The sequence below is a fragment of the Fundulus heteroclitus genome, unplaced genomic scaffold (genome assembly GCF_011125445.2).
Source record: "Fundulus heteroclitus isolate FHET01 unplaced genomic scaffold, MU-UCD_Fhet_4.1 scaffold_283, whole genome shotgun sequence".
Taxonomy (NCBI): domain Eukaryota; kingdom Metazoa; phylum Chordata; class Actinopteri; order Cyprinodontiformes; family Fundulidae; genus Fundulus; species Fundulus heteroclitus.
In genome coordinates this window covers 72,431-91,720 of record NW_023396693.1, presented here as the reverse complement: position 1 = coordinate 91,720, position 19,290 = coordinate 72,431, and the positions used below count along the sequence as shown (strand labels likewise).

General features: G+C 42.2%; 2 protein-coding genes across 4 annotated transcripts in view; one reads left to right on the top strand and one right to left on the bottom strand.

The window, feature by feature from the left end:
• pole (polymerase (DNA directed), epsilon) overlaps window positions 1-1,359 on the bottom strand; it is a 34,584-nt gene extending 33,225 nt beyond the window's left edge. The window contains exons 1-3 of the mRNA XM_012863538.3: window positions 1,104-1,359; window positions 884-1,019; window positions 698-778 (exon numbers count right to left, since the gene is read on the bottom strand). Of these exons, the coding sequence (XP_012718992.2) occupies window positions 698-778; window positions 884-1,019; window positions 1,104-1,171 (285 nt within the window). The 5' untranslated portion in view covers window positions 1,172-1,359. The remainder of the gene's footprint in view (window positions 1-697; window positions 779-883; window positions 1,020-1,103) is intronic.
• A 1,333-nt stretch (window positions 1,360-2,692) lies between these two features.
• Window positions 2,693-19,290, top strand: part of acacb (acetyl-CoA carboxylase beta) — a 48,129-nt gene continuing 31,531 nt past the window's right edge. For all 3 annotated transcript variants that reach the window (XM_012863431.3, XM_012863429.3, XM_021317012.2), the window contains exons 1-2: window positions 2,693-2,788; window positions 4,368-4,872. In XM_012863431.3, the coding sequence (XP_012718885.2) occupies window positions 4,388-4,872 (485 nt within the window). In that variant the 5' untranslated portion in view covers window positions 2,693-2,788; window positions 4,368-4,387. The remainder of the gene's footprint in view (window positions 2,789-4,367; window positions 4,873-19,290) is intronic.

Here is a 19,290-nt window from a genome sequence, read left to right as displayed (position 1 = left end):
GACAGGGACGGCGCCCCATTAACAAGCCGCCACTGCCTGCAATAGATTCTCACTCATAACTGTGTGCTGTGATTGGGTCATTCTAGCGTGCATAATTAATGCTTGTCATAACAGATTCCCCCCCAGCTGAGCAGTAGATCTTTGCAGCTCCTCCATAGTTCCCACAGGCCTCCTGGCTGTCTTTCTGTTTAGTTCAGATGGACAGCCACAGCTTGGTAGGCTTGCAGCTGTTGTGCTCTTTCCAAATCTAAGTGACAAATTAAACTTTCTGAGGCGTCCAAAGCTTGGGATGTTGTTTTATAACCTAACCCTGACTTGTCTGCTGTAATCGTCAGTCTTAATGAAGCTGTTTGTTCACTAATCCCTAAAAAAAAAAATAAAAAAAACACCGGAGGCCTTCATAGGAGAGCTGTACCTATACTGAGAATTTTAGGGTTGCACAGGTGACACGGGTGAGTGTCTGCTACAGTTTATGAAAATAAATGCATGCCACACTTTTCAGATTTATTTATTTAGAAACTCAAAGATCCTTTTTGTTCGACTTGATGATAACGCACTACTCTGTGTTGGTTTGACACAGTAAATCCCAATAAGAACACATGGCTTGTGGCTGTAACCTTATAAAAAAAATAAATAAAAAATAATCCAAGGGGTGTGAATACTTTGCAATGCAGGCTTTCCTTTTGAATGAACTCACCTTGAATCGGCTCCCGTCCTCCTGGATGAAATAATAGTCCACGGCGCTGATCATCCTTTTGTCTTCATCCAGGATCTCCGTCTGTTAAAAAGAAAGAAAGAAAGAAAGAAAGGAAAACGCGTGAGTGGTTCGCGTTCAGTATCTAACGTGGCGCTAAAACCTGGTCCGCTTGAGGCAGAGACTCACAGGGTGCATGTTGATCAGCCAGCCCGTTTTCTCCCCGGGCTCCTTCATCCGGTCAAAGCCGAAGCGGGCGTCCATGTCGTCGGCGAACTGGCTGCGCTCCAGCCGCTTGAGCGCCGACATGGAGGACCCATCCTCCCTGATTCAAACACACGACAGCAGCCTTTGGGTTCACCTGCTTCATCGGCGCGAAGTGCATTAACTTTATGAGAGGGGAACTTACTGGTTTCCTTGGTCGGCTCCACTTTGGCCCCTGTCTGCTCTGTACCGTCCGCTGTTCTGCAGAACCATCTTCTGTCGTTGGGTCTCCGGCACCAAACAATGAAAGTAGTCAGCTGGCTCCTAGATTCCTCCGTTTAAACGTCTTCAGTCACATTTGTTGATAAACTGCAGTCGTTTTTAAAAGGCTAGTCTCTGGGCTATACTCCTCTGTCAATGCGATCCATGACACCGTTCGCGTTTTCTTGTTTTGGCGCGTTCCCGCAGTTGCCGCGAGACCTGAGCAGAAAGAACAAAGATCGTTTATTTTGAAAAGACGTTTCACGTTGCGAACATTTTGAGCGCCGACGTTTTTAAAGTGGGTGAAACAGATTTTAAGTCTTAAGTATGGGTGCTGACATGTTATAGTTTGGCTGCATGAATGTAGCGTAGTGTATGTAAACAGGATGGCAGCCAGGTCAGACCATCAACATCAGCCAAATGCTTTGACAGGTAAATTAATGTGATGGATACTGAGTTGATGTATGCACACTCTGGTGTTAAATTAATGTCAAAAACCACAAACAGAAAAAGCAAATGCCTACTTATCCAGTATAATTTATTGCCATATTATGATAGGCAAATTTGCTTTGGAAACAAATACGTCTGCTTATTGGAAACATTTTTCTGTCTGAATAGAAGAAACTCTTGAATTTACGTTAATCTTGCTTTACTAAACACTTCATACATACATACATACATACATACATTATATCATATTATATTCTGTTTATATATATATATATATATATATATATATATATATATATATATATATATATATATATATATATATATATATATATAGAGAGAGAGAGAGAGAGAGAGAGAGAGAGAGAGAGAGAGAGAGAGAGAGAGATCTATATCAGAGGGAAATAATTTCCCTCTGGGATTATTAAAGTATATCTGATTCTGATATAGTATATAAATTTCAAGCTGTATGCATATAACTATATATATATATATATATATATATATATATATATATATATATATATATATATATATATATATATATATATATATATATATAAACATTGTGGCCTTCATTATTTCATTAAACTGTGTCACGTGTGAACCTTTTAAATTCTGGTAGTCACAGATTAGAAACAGACGTTTTGGGGGAGTATAAATAAGAAGTTGCTAATTTGAGAAAAAAAAGTCCTAGGACAATAAAGTAAAAAAAAAAAAAAGGACAAAAGTGGTAATATTATGAGGAAAATGTCATATTATGAGAATCTGGACATTTCCAGATAGTCACGGTTTGCAGGACTATTTCAGTCCTAATTATATTTATTCTTTACGAGTATAAAGTCAGGGATACAAAAATAAACTCGTAATATTACCAAAATTAAAATATTAAAAATATAAAGTATGTTCTGAGATTAAACTCCCTCTGATACTATTTAAGTGACTCAGACTAACTGCAGATTTGCCACATTCAACATGGCGCACGCTCTGACGCATCCGCAGCAGAGGCAGAATGTTTATGATATCTATGGGTAGTAACACCTGTTGTGTATACACGATCTTTGGGGGTTTCTGTTTCCGTCTCTGGGAGGAGCTTTTGGACTTGTTTACCGTCCCCACCGGGGGAAGGAGGAGCTGGCAGGCGGGCCGGACAGGAGGACACACCGGCGGTGGCTGCTGGTAGGTAACATTTACAGCTGCGGCTGGCTTGGGAACCATTAAACCCGTTGGCGAGCAGCTTTCGCTCAACCGACCGTTATTTTTCATCGTCCCCTGTCAAACCAGAAATGCTTTATTTTTCAGAATTAAAATCAAATTAAAACGTTCCAACGATTTATTAAGTTACATTTAACTTTTAAAATTAGCCCCTGGCTTCACGTTTTTAAAGAACAAAACAAGAAAACAGTTCGTGCTGCTTTTTTAAGATTATGTTTTATTAAAGAAAGGGTCAGATTGTGGCTACATAAACATAAATCAGCCGCAGACGATAAGACACACTGATCTGAGGCTTTTTCTCTTTCTGTCAGTGGAGGTCAGCATGGAGCTAAACTAATTTATTCTCTTTAATCAGACAGAAACATTCACAAACTAGAACTTTAACTAACAGTGCCACATACTGGTAGTAACTGCTCTATGTTTAATCATAAGACTCTAGTCAGGTGAAAATCTAAATACTGAACGTGTTTTATAAAGAGCTTCTCAGAGCACAAACAGCTCCTTATATTCATGGAATGCACAGATTTGTGTTGTTGTTATTCTTAAAGTAATCTTGGATATCTTTAACCCAAGACATTCTAATCACCATAACTACAGCTTGTGTGACCTCCATTCTGCCTCTCAGATGTTGACCTTTAGCCCATATCCAGCAGCCACACTTAGCTCTCACGGATGTCAGCTGTTTTTTTCGGGCACAGCATGTTTACTGGAGCCTGCCTGGTTGGGAAATGTCTCCTGGCAGGTCCTGCTGCCATTCAGGGACACATATCCTCGCTGATAAACAGGGACGGGAGTGCAGCTTTTCGTTGGCACTCCTACGGCACACGAACTGGACTGATGTGAGCCCTGGATCCTCTGAAGTTCTGACCCCTTATCGCCTCAAGATTAGCATAGTTAACAGAAGCAAATAAATTAGATTTCTCAGTTTACCAACATGGAGGACAAGAATGCAGCACTGCCATAACTTTGTTATGACTGATTCTGCTTCTTTCTGGCCAGTGTTATCAATAATCACAGTTAATTTTACTGTAAACAAAAATAATGGGTCTGTTTTCTACACTGCAAAAAGGGAACTCAAAGTAAGTAAAATGTTCTTGAAATGAGTGTATTTGTCATTGATTTGAGCAGGTAAATAACATGATCTGCCAATGGAATGAATATGTTGACCCCTAAAATAAGATAATTAGATATGCAGCTCTCGCAATAAGGGTATGGTAATGAGTTGTTCCTATTTTAAGTGCAAAAATCTTATTCCATTGGCAGATCATTTCAACTCGTCTGCTCAAATCAAGGACTATTAAACCCATTTCAGGAAAGTTTTACTTACTTTTAGTTCCCTTTTTGCAGTGTAATAGATTTTTATTGTTTACATTTTCTCATTTTAGGGTGACTGACATACAGATGAAACTAAAGCTTTACAAACACTGTATAAAGAGTCATATACCATTTTTTTCCTCACTGTGTGACATCAAATCAGACTAAACCTTTTGCTGCTCCTCTTATCTCTTGCATTTGATTTATGTCCATCTTGTTCTCCTTGCAGCCTCACGAGGATGTCTTTAAATGTTCCTGCCTGCAGCTTTGGCGTTCATCTGGATATTAATGCTGCTATGGAGAAATAAAACCACAACAGCAGCTATGCCTGGGAAAAGCGAGGGATCGGTTAAGGAGGACATTTCCACTGCACAGACCCGCTGTCGGGCAGGCGCTCCCAAATCCAAATGCAATGACGGCAACAGCCTTCTGGCCAGCCGTGAGTCTGCAGGTGTTTCGGACAAGGTGGCAGAGCCCGATCCTCTGCAGGCCTCCGTAAAGGTAAATTCAGGGCAGAAACCCTGGAAAAGCATCCCACCGATGCTCAGTTCAAGATCAGAGGCGAGGCAGCGCCTGAAGTTCATCCTCGGCGCATCGGAGGATAACTCCTCAGACGAGGAGGTGCTGTTGACCAAACCTCCGAGCGGCGCGTCTCAACCTCTGGCTTCTGCTCCCAAGTCTGCCACTGAGCAGGCACCCGCTGCTGCGTCACCGTCCAGCTCCGTGGTGCTAAAGTAAGCCTTTGTTTCTATCTACGTAGTAGACCCACTGAGCCCAGGGGGTGTTTTTTTTTTTTTTTATTTGCTCTGTCATGTGACATTCTAAAGCTTCTGACTAACCTCACATAACGTAAGAGCTTAGTTTTCCAGGTCTGAGCTTTGATCTAAAATTGACTGACCTAATGTTCGTAAAGCGCATTTATAGTGTGTGGCCACGCGTTGTTCTCCTCCACAAGTGTTATCACCTGACTGCACAGAGCTGTGTTTCTGTTGGCTGCCAGAAACATCTCGGCTATTATTGGAGCGGGAACCTGGGCCCGTGACTTTCAGAGGCGAAGTTTGTGCGACCTGGGTCACAACACAGTCATCGGCCTTTGACTGATTTTCAGATTTCACTTCGTTTTTCCTCTTTTCTTTGGTGTGAAGTTCTTGAAAGTCGGCAGATATTTTTCAGGCTCAGACTGGAAGGGATTTTGTTGGATGGAGGGCCGGAGGAGTAATTTAGTGCTTAGAGCTATGTGCTCTGCTTGTTCTAGTAACCGTCATCATGGAAGAGAGAAAGGTAGGATGCCGAATGTGCAGTAGAATAGTTTTCCGCATGGTTTAGATCATATTTTATATTTTAAAACTGGTGAATAGCTAAAACTGGGTTTTAACGCTGTCATAACATGTCTGGATAAGTATGAAATCTGCTTGTGTTGTTTTCCAGGTCTGGATAAGTATAGAAAAAAGAGAATTGAAGATGAAACAAAAAAATCTTACATTTTCCAGACAGGTTTTACTTTCTTTCATTTCCTACAGGAGAACATTTTTCTGTTGCTCAGCGTATACAGTGGTTGTTACATTGATTTGGATTGAAATTACATGTTTTATGTTTGATTTTTTTTCCCCGTCGCACCATGATTTTACCATCATCTGTATTCTTTTTAACCTTCTGAAAAAAAAATTATAAAAAAAATACTACAAAGTAGAGCTGTACGACATTGCCGGACATCAAAATTGTGATATATTTCAACAATAATTGCGATTGCAATTTAATTTTGACTTTTCACTGCTTTAACCACAAGCAACAAAAATGGCCCATAGATAAAGACGTTTGTAAACCAGGACTTTTTTAAACCAGAAATTTTGCTCTTTTTATCAAACAGAATATTCTTATGCAAGAGAATGATTATATAAACTCTGAATCAAATAATAAAATGAGATTATCTCACTGCTGCAACTCTCTTCCCTTCCATGTGGAGGCAAACCACTTTAAACATATTACAGACACCTAAAGGACGTATCTGATCCATTAATTGTTACATAGTCAGAAAAGTTTTTTTAAACTGCAATTATATTGCAAATATGATTAATTGTGCAGCCCTACTATAAATACTAAAATGAAACCTTTCTGGCCTTTCGGTGGGTTGGAACCCAACACTGCACCACCCCCCTGAAAACACCATGCCCATGGTGAAACATGGTGGTGGGAGAATCATGCTGTGGGGACGGGGGAAGCTGGACAGTATTAATGGGAAGATGGATGGAGCTAAAAACAAGGCAGTGCTGGAATAATACCTGATAGAGCCTGGAGACAAAGTACACCTTCCAACAACAACCGTAACCTTAGAGTCATCACACCTGCAATGCTTAGATTAAAGCATATTTATGTGTCAGAAAGGCCCAGTCAAAGTCCAGTCCAAAATTCAGCTGAGAATCAGTGCCAAGACTTCAAGGATGCTCTTAAATCAGATTGACCTAGAGATTTTTGTCTTTTATTTATTTATTTTTTTGCAGAAGAATTTGCAAAGAGATTAACTCTCTGGTGTTAAACGCCAGTCCTCGAGGGACGATATCCTGCAACCTTTAAATCCTACTTCAACACACCCGAATCGAATAATTAGGTCGTTTACAGAACTCTGTAGAATTTGACTGCAAGCCATTTGGTTAAGGTCTGTTGGACCAAGGACAGGTCTAAACATTGCAGGACAGCGACCCCAGAGAACCGGAGTTTTGAGTTTGACACCCCTGCTCTAGAAGCTGGAGGAGATACACCTCCAAAAGAAATGCAGTTGTAGTTGAATCTACTGTAGAGTCCTGCAATCAAAATCCACAAAACTTTTATTAAAACATTGAAGTTCATGACTCTGACAAAATAAAAAAAGGGGCAAATTGTGTGACTGCTTCTGTATAGCACTATGTATACAGTCATATTCAATAAATTAGAATATTATCAAAAAGTTCACTTATTTCAGTTAGTCAACTCACTAAGGGAAACAGACTTAACACAGCCTGATTATGCATTAAAGCCTTTATTTCTGTTTATTATCATTTTTCCACCTCTAGCCAATGAAAACGCAGCATCCGAGATTAGAATATTGTCTAACCAATAAAAAAGCAAGCAGAAATGGGGACTTAATGAAAAGTAATACCTGTTAAAAGGTTGTTTTTATATTTCAATAGGTACTTTTAATCTGATTTACAAGCCCGTTAGAAATGCAGATTTTAATTTATTGAATATTGGATTGTTCAAACTGCAAAAATAAATAAATAATATAAAAATGTACCAAACTGATTTTAAAAATGCGCATTTTGCTTTTAACTTTCTGAACCATAGTCCTGCCCGAGAGGAGTAACTAAAACATGTTTCCAAGCTTGTACTACGCTGTTGTAACAGATTTCGACCAAAAAGTACCCGGCGGTCCACTGAAACTATAAGCCAGAACAATGAAAGAATGCTATGTGTTGCAGCACTTCTGTTCCCGTATGTTTGCTGAACTCTTGCAACAATTTGTATCAATTACAGCCTTTTTTTTTAAAATTTTGTGAAACATCTTGATGATGATAATAATACACAAAAAAATACAATGTTAAAGTCCAGAAGCAACAGATGCGTCATAGTTGTATCTGCAGAGACATCAGCCGACAGTGCGCCTCTGAGGATAGATGTGGGAGGGGGGAAGGGAGGAGGCGGTCTGGCACCCAGGAGGAAGGGCTTGTGTGGTGCTGGTGGTGGAGAACTCTTTGTTATGGACCCAGCAGAAATGCCTTTAAAAGTCCAATAAAGAGCCCCGTTGCTGTAAGAGAACGGGGCAAACAATGGAGCGGAATAACTTGTTTCCATACCTCCAGAGGTGAGTGTTAGAAAGAGGCTTCCTTCCCTCCCTCCCCTCTGTTTTACCCCAGACTTACATATCCGCTGCGTTTGGTATGTAAACAGTTAGCTTCAAGTTTAAGCAAAAAATGCAGAAAGGGGCAAAAAAAAAAAAAAAATATATATATATATTAAGCGATTGCTTTGTGCCTGCAGAGCCCGAAACAAACAGCTGTAGCAGCCTCTGCAGACGCGTTAGAGCAGGAAATAGATCACGTTGTTGTGTTTTCTTTCTTTCTTTTTTTTCTTTTTTTTTCAGTCCGCAGAGTTGAGTTCAGCGCCCGCAGTTTTAAGGAAACGGTCGAAACAATCCATGTGTGTAAGTTTTAGAGGAAGGATGTGCAACCTGCAGCAACGTTTCGATTTCATGAAACGGTGCAGTTTAAAAGTAAAAAAAAAAAAGAAAAATAGAGAAACTGAAAAGAAAAGCGAGCATTTGTTACCAGCGGTTTTCTTAAAATACCCTCCTCATGATCGCGATTAGAGTCTAATTGTTCAATATAGCAGGAGCGCGTAGAAAGTGACCCCTTGCTGCCCCACGCTGCTGACATGCCACTGCAACACAGCTGTAAAAAAAAAAAAAAAAAAAAAAACTACGTTATCAGGCTGTGTTTTTATAGCAGGCTGTATTTCCCCTGTGGACTGTACAGTGCAAGAGTTAAAGTTCACATGAGCGCAGTTATGTGTTATTCCCAACTAACACGGGTCTGAACACAGAAAGTTAATGGATCCTAATGCATTGAGAGGATAACAGAGAGACGCGTGGTATGTACTAGAAATATTTTTGAATCAGGTGTCAATACTAAATCGGTACCCACTAACAAATAAGACACTAAACTGGTGTAGTTAATGCTGCGTGGATTGTTATAATATATTTGTTCATTCGATTTGCTTAAGTAAGCTTAAGCAAACTCAGCTGCTGATGAGCAAACAGCCGGGGCCCCCTGGAGCTCATTAATACCTGTTCTGAATGTATTTTAGGGCTTGTTTGGTGGTCGTTTTCAATTTAATTTAAATGTTCTGAAATTTACATAGGCATTGAAATAATCAACCCTCAGGTAAAAATATCACAATCCCATGGTGTTTACTCGGTAATTAAAGACAGAAATGCATAACATTATATAACTGATTTTGTTTGTAACAGGAGCAACACGTTATTCAACTGCAGCCTAATTAACATAGTATATTAATATATCATAATTCTAACAATGTGTCCCTAAAGTGGGTTCATTTATTGTTGTAGGGATTTTAACACAACTAACCTTTTATGCCCTCCTTTTCGTTATAGAGTAATAACAAGCGGATATTAGCGGGCTAATTAGTTGGGCTGTCTGCAGTCAGCTGCTCAGCAGTACGAGCTGCTTATAGTTTACCAGCTGTGGTTTTGAAATAGCCTGTCCTTAATAAGAATTATGAGCGGTGGCCTTTAGGTTTGGTGTGCGTCAGACAAAGTCGGAGCCTTCTTTCAGCCAGCTGACCAGCAGTGTCTAGAAACAGGCGGGAGAAGGGCCTGTGTTGCTTACAGTCGGGGAAACAGCAGCACTTTTACTACAGTATCTCGATAAAAGGACTTTAGACGTAATTATTTAAGTGTTTTCTTGCGTTTTTTTCTTAGTTCTCCAAAAGTGAAAGCTAAGAGTGCTTTTTGAGAATCATTATCTCCCAGTTTTCCGCTCTTTAGGTTTAACAATATATCCCAGAGTTAATGAAAAAACTGGGAGACGTTAGCAATTACTCAATATCAAAGTTTGCTCTCTAAGGAGCAACAGGCTTATTTACTCCACTTGCAAAACATGTGCGGTCTGTTCCAGGAACTGGAAAGTGGACTAAAGGTAAAAAAGTCTGCTTCAGTGTGTTATTTTGTTTGATTTATTTCCATTTTGCTACTTCCAGGACTGTTAAAACCTGATAAACGGTGAAATCACGAGTCAATAATTGCCTAGGTTTGTGTCGCTAATAGAGTGTTACCAAGCGGTGTCATTTTGGAGATAAGATCAGAACGAAAGGAGTTGCACAGTATGTTTCTGCACATGAACTTTCACTCAGGTATTAGATTTTCAGCACCGTAACCCCCCTCCTCTATTTGTCCTCCTTAACACCCACAGTGAAAATGACATGTTTACATTTTTGCACTTAAAACGGAACAGAGCACGCTCGACAGGGTGATATTTACCCTGCAGCTGACCAGCATCCAGACCTTTGTGTTTTCCTTTCTAGGCCTAGCATGTCTGGTCCTCACCTGGTGAAAAAAGGACGCGAACACAGAAAGATGGATCTCCACAGGGATTTCACCGTGGCCTCCCCTGCTGAGTTTGTCACTCGATTCGGTGGCAACCGGGTCATAGAAAAGGTATGAATGAAGGTGATTCTTCTGTTGTTGTTTATTTGTTTTTTACAACACAGTAGGAGTAGCTCCCAGAGACTAATCGGGCATTTTCTGTTCCTGCGACACAGGTGCTGATCGCCAACAACGGCATCGCTGCGGTCAAATGCATGCGCTCTATCCGTCGCTGGTCCTACGAGATGTTTCGTAACGAGAGGACCATCCGTTTCGTGGTCATGGTCACCCCTGAAGACTTGAAGGCTAACGCAGGTCATTGTGCGCTGTTACTCAGCAGTCATTACCGAGATCTTATCTGGGTTACAGTGAGAAAGAAAAAAACACTGCGAGTCTGCTGTTCAGTCATGAGGTCCGCTACTTGTTTCTCTTTCTCTCCCGTGCAGAATACATAAAAATGGCTGACCACTATGTGCCTGTGCCCGGCGGCACCAACAACAACAACTACGCCAACGTAGAGCTGATCGTAGACATCGCCAAACGAATCCCAGTGCAGGTACAATTCAGTTTTTTTATTCTTTATTATCCCCAGACAGATAGAAGTCAGAAATAATCCCATATTTTGTTTTACACAGGGTGTGTGGGCCGGCTGGGGCCATGCGTCGGAAAACCCGAAGCTGCCGGAACTCCTGAACAAAGCAGGAATATCATTCTTGGGTAAAACCTCCTTCAAGGCTTCATGGCCTTCATTTGATTTCGGGCCGTTCTCTTCATCCACCTAAACTAAATCTGCTGTGGTCTCTCAGGTCCATCCAGTAAAGCCATGTGGGCTCTTGGAGATAAGGTGGCTTCTTCCATTGTTGCCCAGAGCGCTGACATTCCCACACTGCCATGGAGCGGATCAGGTGATTCATTACTCGCCCGCGCAGTCAAAGTTCACGCCGTCCCAGTTCTCAAAAAGTCTGGTGGAACAGTTATAGACCCGGTCCTGTCCTGTTGTCGTCCAGGTCTGAGAGTGGAGTGGACTGAAGGGGACCAAAATCGGGGACATGTGGTCAGCGTTCCTCCGGAGGTCTACTCAAAGGGCTGTGTCCGCGACGTAGACGATGGTCTGGCAGTAAGTGTACTAATGAGTTTGCCTTCTATTACCGATGGATCTATCCAAATGGTCCTATAGCTCCCTCCACATTTATAGGAAAACCGGGTAAAGATGTGGAAAAAAAGCATGAAAAGAAATTAGCCTTCTATTGCAGAACTATGTTAAAAAAGAATAAATAATGACTACATACTGGTAAATTTAATGCTTTGCATTGCCGCTTTCTGCCGGTACATCCTGTCACTTTTCACAAGGTTGGAGCATACATAGAGAGGGATCATACACTGAGATGGTCATGGAATAAGATTGATTTTGTGTCTGGGGAACCATTTCTGTCAAAATTCTGGCACATTTTGGATCATCATCCTTCAATGATGATGACATGTCGGTTCGTGGCCTTTTGAGGCTGAAGTTTAAGCAGGAAAGATGACGAAGCCGCAGCATGTGGAAGTAGTAATATATTTATTTGTTGGTAGCAGCATTCACTCTGCCAACCAACTAACAACCAACCTCGTTTACAGACACAATCACTGCCTTAAATACCCTCTGCTGATTAAGGGTTAAACCATTCTGCACTACACAATTTACTACTAACTTTACCTATAAAATACAATAGTTACATAATACAAATACACATATACACATTCCCACCTATTTTTTATAAATATTTTATCTTTTAAACCCACACCTAAAAACCCCTTAAAACAAACGTGCAAAAGTTCCCCCCTGCTTTTCCCATGGTCTCTCCCGGAACCTATAAATGGTGTCTGGACCCCCCGGGGAAGCATTTGTCCAAACACCCTGGAGAGGACATAGAAAACAGGTAAGACACCACATGCTAACACTCTGTCTCATCTCACGTCTCACAGATTCTATACCATTTGCTCAAGTTTCCAGACAGTAGACCTTAGCTCCAAATAACAATTCTTCTTTTCACAGAGCCCACACCATTTCCCAATGAGGAGCAGCTGTGCAGAGCCTGAACAAAAGGCTACATGCTAATTATTAAAATATCCAATAAATATTCAATAAATAGTTAAAACTTCTTGTGTGCAAATGGTTATTTCTGTGCAAAGTCATGCTTAAAGTGCTGTGCTAAACAAAGTGCTAATTAAGGTGCAAGTTTACAGTGCAAAAGTATTCTTAAAGTGCAATACCATTTACTTTTCCTAAAAACAGTCCCAGTAATGAAGACCTCTTCATTACATGACACAATGATAACCTATTTTCTGTTTACTGACAGAAAGGCCAACATTTTAATGTAAAACCTCCTGGTATTTTAAATACGGCCCATGATGCCAAGCAGTCTGACAAGTTCCCAGGCCCTTCCAAAGGCAATCTTTGAGCCGAGCTCCAGGAGTTCTGGCTTCCAAGTTTGAAACCAATTGGATTTGCCTTATTTTATTTGGTTTCAAGTACTATTAGCAATGCAGGCTGATAACAACTATGTAATGGGTTGAAATACAAAAGAAACATCTTTATAGTTAGAGATTTTACAGCACTAGTTTAACCTTTAGAAGAGCTTAGTTTATAGTCCATTCAGGTTCATATCTCCACGTATTCACAGCAATGGTAGTACGACAGAAACAGCTTTTTCCTGTCATGCCTCCTCAAAAATCTAGCTGGTTGGTTATCTGTTTCTTTATGGAGATTGGTGACGTCAAGATGCCACACTGTTACAGCTTTCTAAAAGTGGGCTTTGGAAACTTCTCTTTTTAACTCTCTTGCCATCCCCCTCAGTCCGTCTGGGCTTCAGACAAACTTGCAAATTTGGGAAAGTATTTATTTTCTTGCTTACTTGAATGTTCTACTGTCTTCCCTGTTTTGAAGGCTGGCAACCAGAAATTGTCCTTTTTGTCACATCCTATTTATCCTCCAGAGAAACAGAAAGTCCTGAATTACCTGTTGAAAATGATGTATTATAAACAAATGCACTCAGATTTAAGGTTGGATTGTTCTGTAGTTATCAGTCTGGAATAATGCTGCTGCAGGAAAAGATTATTTTAAAGCTTTTCATACATCTTTATCAGTGGTTTCAGTAAGTGTTGTTTGTCAAACGCTATTTAATATATTTTTTCGCTGTTCAGGAAGCTGAAAAAATTGGTTATCCAGTTGTTATCAAGGCCTCGGAGGGTGGAGGTGGAAAGGGCATCCGTAAAGTTGAACATTCAGATGAGTTTCCGAGTTTCTTCAGACAGGTTTGTGTTCTTATGGTTTCCTGAGCCAAAACGTTTGATATTTTACAATTAGCTGCCTGGATTCAACTCTTCTATTGTTTGCCCTGGATCCAGGTTCAGACTGAGGTTCCGGGATCCCCCATTTTCATCATGCAGCTGGCGCAGCATGCAAGGCACCTGGAGGTGCAGATACTGGCGGACGAGTACGGAAATGCAATCTCCCTGTTTGGACGAGACTGCTCCATCCAGAGAAGGCACCAAAAGATCATAGAGGAGGCTCCCGCCACCATCGCTCCCGCCTCAACCTTAGAGCAAATGGAGAGGGTCAGTTAGTCTGGGCTTAGTTATATTTGGCCGACCAACGTTTAGCTCAGCTTCAGAGCAACTTTGCTTCTCTCTCTCCAACCCAGCATGCAGTGCGGCTGGCCAAGATGGTGGGCTACGTGAGTGCCGGCACTGTGGAGTATCTCTACTCAGAGGACGGGAGCTTCCACTTTTTGGAGCTGAATCCTCGCTTGCAGGTGGAGCATCCGTGCACCGAGATGATCGGGGATGTAAACCTGCCGGCTGCCCAACTTCAGGTGAACTCCAGCTGTTTTTTTTTAGAAGAAGTAAAAGAAATACTGCAGATGCAAAAGGCTTTAACTCTGTGTTTTCTGTGGTAGATTGCAATGGGCATCCCTCTGCACAGAATTAAGGACATCCGAGTGCTTTATGGGGAAAGTCCGTGGGGTGACTCCGTCATTAGCTTTGAAACTCCGGACTGCGTTCCAAATCCAAGAGGGCACGTCATAGCGGCTCGCATCACCAGCGAGAATCCAGACGAGGTGAAGCTTTGCTTCATCAACGCCTCGGCCTTCAACTGTCTGCCTTTGCACTTCTGTTCCCACCGTCGACTTGTGATCTTTGGCTCTTTCTCAGGGGTTCAAGCCCAGCTCTGGCACCGTGCAGGAGTTGAACTTCCGCAGCAGTAAAAACGTCTGGGGTTACTTCAGTGTGGGGGCGACCGGTGGCCTCCATGAATTTGCTGACTCCCAGTTCGGACACTGTTTTTCATGGGGAGAGAACCGAGAGGAAGCCATCTCGTAAGCCTCCTTTTATTATGTTGACTGATCTTTATGTAATAAAGCCTTTGCATGGTTTGTTGGTTGTGAGTCATGAGCATTTAGGGCAATATTTATCCCAATAGGCAAAGGGTGAATTAAAGAGTCCCGCAAATGTTGCTTGAACTTCATCCCATGCTCTTTCTAATTAGCGCTGTAATAAATCATGCAATAAATCTACCTATGGTCAAACTTCTAAAATATCTTAAGAGCAAAGATTTAAAAGGCATTCTGATGTTCCACAGAAACATGGTGGTGGCAATGAAGGAGCTGTCCATCAGAGGAGATTTTAGGACAACAGTGGAATACCTCATCAAGCTTCTGGAGACCGAAAGCTTCAGGAACAACGACACAGACACCGGCTGGTTGGACCATCTCATCGCAGAGAAAGTGCAGGTCAGAGTCTTTGCGGGAGCTCGTACAGTGACTCGTTTCGGAGCCGGGTGATGAATTATGGTAGCGTTGTACTCTGTCCTCCCTCTCCAGGCAGAGAGACCAGATACCATGCTGGGCATTGTTTGTGGAGCTCTGCACGTTGCTGATGCCAGCTTCAGAAAGAGCATGCTAGACTTCCTGCATTCCCTGGAGAGGCCAGTAGACGCGCCCTTCTGTTGATAAAGTCTCACCGTTACACTTAATGTGAGCTCAGAAGGTTGATGTTTACCCGCTGAATCTGCAGGGGCCAGGTGCTGCCGGCAGACAGCCTGCTCAACTCTGTCACCGTAGACCTGATCTATGAAGGAGTCAAGTACTGTCTGAAGGTATGTGCTCTAGTTACACTGGCTGGAAAAGGATTAATACCCTCGTTCTTATGTCATGGCAACAAACTTCAGTGAATTACAGTGAGATGATATGTGGTTGACCAACAAAGTAGTACTTAATTGTGAAGTGGAAGGTACATGGTGGTACATAGTTTTCGAGATGTTTCAGAAATAAGATCACACTTTATGCTTTCAATGCTCATCACACTTTTTTAAAGTGTGATGAGCATTTGTTTTCATCAATTTGCAGACTCTCACAGGTGTTGTGTTTAGTTGCATCCATCTTCCCATCAGCTCTGGCCAGTCGAAGAAAACACCGTGAAGCTACCACCAGCATCCGCCAACAGTCCGACACTGTAGACTTAGACTTAGACTTAGACAAACTTTATTGTTATTTTGTATGCACAGAGTGCGTACAGAACGAAATTTCGTTTGCATACAGCTTGAGAATTTCAGTGAATTGCAGTGGATTTCAGAATAAAGTAACTTTGCAGGATAGTTTCAGGATAAAGTGCAGCAGTGATTTCACAGTACAGCAATTGAAATGTAAACAATGCAGGACACATGTGGTACAGAGTCCAGTCCAGTCCACAGAGAGACAGCTGGTCAGAATGCTCTCTATGGTGCTTCTGTAGAAGATCTTGAGGATGGGCGGTGGCAGGCGGGCTCTCCTCATCCTCCGCAGGAAGTACAGTAATTTCTGTGCCTTCTTCACCAGTGACTTGGTGTTCACAGACCAGGTGAGGTTGTTCGTGATTTGCACCCCCAGGAACTTGGTGCTGCTGACCACCTACACAGCTGAGTTGTTGATGAGCAGTGGAGCTTGGTTCGGCCGGTTCTTCCTGAAGTCGACGATGAGCTCCTTCGTCTTCTCTACGTTCAGGGGGCTGTGCTAGGCCAGTTCTCTACCTCACATAGCATTTTTCCATGTAGGCCAATAAGTAGTCTTATCTTACCAGAGCACTTTATTCTAGATCTTCTGGTCCCTACATGGCTTGTGACAAACTCCAAAAGGAGCTTCTCGTAGCTTTCTTCTTACAAGTTTTCCATTAGGGTCAGATTTTTGGAGTACACCACTGATAGTTGTCCTGTAAACTCAGTCCCTGGATCTCTGCAGCTCCTCCAGAGCTACAATGGTCCTCTTTGAGTATTACTCCTTTTTTTGGCCTTTCAATTTGTGGGCAGTTCATTCCCGCGTCTTGCTCGGTTTGTAGTTGTGCCATACACTTTCCATTTTTGGGCGAAGAGTGCTTTGTGAGATGTTTCTTTGGTCTTCACGATGCTGTTGGTTCACTAATGTTCTACAAACTTCTGAGGCCTTCATAGAGTCGATGGATTTATACTGAAATTATATTAAACCTCTATTGTTGAACGACCTTTGGTGGCACAGGATTTTATTTAGAGGTATCAAAGTAAAGGAGGCTGAATACAAATAAGAACCGGACTTTTCAGGTTTTTATTTGTAATAACATGTACTATATCGTGTCTTCCACTTCTCCATTACACACTGCTTTGTGTTGCTGTTGGTCTAGAGTCTATAACACGAAATCCATGAACACTTTATATTTATAAACTACCACCCGTGCCGGCTTCAGGTGGCTCGCCAATCCCAGACAACCTACGTCATCATCATGAACGGCTCGGACATCGAAATAGACGTTCACAGGTTGAATGACGGGGGTCTCCTGCTGTGTTACGACGGCAACAGCCACACGACATACATGAAGGAGGAAGTAGACAGGCAAGACTTTGACCGTGTCAAATCCACACCTTCCTGTCTGACTTCATGTTTGCTGATTCGCCACTTTACTTCATCCCTGTAGCTACCGCATCACTGTGGGCAACAAGACTTGTGTGTTTGAGAAGGAGAGGGATCCCACAGTGCTGAGGTCGCCCTCTGCTGGTAAACTGCTGCAGTACACCGTGGAGGATGGAGGTCATGTTTTTGCAGGAGAACCTTATGCAGAGATTGAGGTTTGGAAGGCTATGTTTTTTTTATTATTATTATAGCTTTACTGTCTGCTTGCATTTTACTTCTGTTTTGATTGTGATTTGTTCTCAGGTGATGAAGATGGTGATGACTCTGACCGTGCATCAGTCTGGGTGTATACACTTTGTCAAGAGGCCAGGGGCTGTTCTGGAGCCTGGTTGTGTCACGGCTCGTATGGATCTGGACGACCCCAGCAGTATACTCAAGGTACGTAACTCCCAACGCTCAGTCCATGAAACAAAGTTGTTGTTTTTTATTTAATGAAAAATGCTCAGTCCATGAAACAAGTATTTTATAATGTTGATGCCAATGTGTAAGGATGTGTTTCCCTCTGGGCTACAGGTGGAGCTCAACACAGCTACACTGCCGCCCCAGCAGTCCCTGCCCATGGTCGGGGAAAAGCTTCACCAGGTGTTCCACAATGTGCTGGAAAACCTGGTCAGAGTGATGGACGGGGTACTGCCTCGATGAGCCCTTACTTCAGCACTAAGGTGTGTATTTACCGTCTGACGTCAAAGATTAACCTGACTCTCGCCAGATGTATGTCGCTCCGCCTAGCTTCACTCATATCCATCTGGGACCTCTCCATAGGAATTGCCTTTTTTGAAGGCTGGACCTTATCAAAAATCCTTGCATATGATTGGATAAGCACTTGCTGTCATATTTATCGACGTGCTATTTCAACCACTCACACCGAAGCTAACCCGTGACGCTGATGATAGCGACACAGGAAAAAAAAAAAAAAAAAAATTATAATAATATAATTTGTTTGCGGCTCTAGTGGCACGCGTTTTATTGACAGTGAGCTGACAGGAAGAGGGGGAAGACAGGTGGCAAAGCGCCGCGGGTCGGAGTCGATCCCGGGCCGACCGCGTGAGACTAAAGGCCTCCTAATATGGTTTGCACTAAAAAAAACTGCCAAATCCGGTGGAGAAGGGCGAAAAATCGTTCCACCAAACAAAAGCCTTCAGAGCCGTTCTATGATGTTCTTTTAATGAAACAATATTAGGTAGATTGGACAACACAGAAGAGAAATAGCAGAATCAATGTTAACGCTTGCTTCCTCAACGAGCCGCCATTGCTATAAAAAACAGTTCACGTCACGGTCGCTTCTTCAATACGTCACATCTATGAAACTCCAGCCCCTGCGTCCTGATTGGCCAGACCATAAAATTGGTTGGAGAAATCACTTCTCTATGGGAGAGGTCCCAGATGGGAGTTGAGTGGAGCTAGGTGGAGCGAAATACTCTAGCGAGAGTCAGGTAGTCAAAGATGCAACGAATCATTACAATCAGGACTATGCTTGACTGAGCGTTTGTGCAGCTGAAAGAATGGGTCGCGACTCTGAGAAGACTCTGAGGGACCCACGCTTCATGCTGGAGCTTCAGGAGATCATGACCAGCGTGGCCGGTCGCATTCCTGCTAGGTTGAGACGGACCATCCGTTAAGGTCAGTCAGTATGCGAGCAACATACCTCCTCCTCTGCCAGTTCCCCAGTCAAAGGGTAAAAAACCTCAAGGTCCAGTTGGCAACATGCGGATTCAAGAATGCCTTGTTTTTAGCTAGTAATGTTGGTGTGTTGATTTTCAGATGCTAACGTCTAGACAGCCATGCAGCCACATGCAGAGGAAGGCTGATCGGGAGGTTTTCTTCATGAACACTCAGAGTATTGTTCAGCTAGTGCAGAGGTTAGTTGTTCATTTATTTAATATTTTTTTTTGTACAATAATAAAAACATACTGTTAATCTTTTTAATTTGTCATTTAATTACTGGCCAGGGCCTGTCTGCAGATAGTCTATTTTACTTCATCATTTTAGAACATTTCTGCATATATTTATAATAGCCTGTGTAACACAACGACGACTCCAGTGGCGTAGATTTTTTTTTTTTG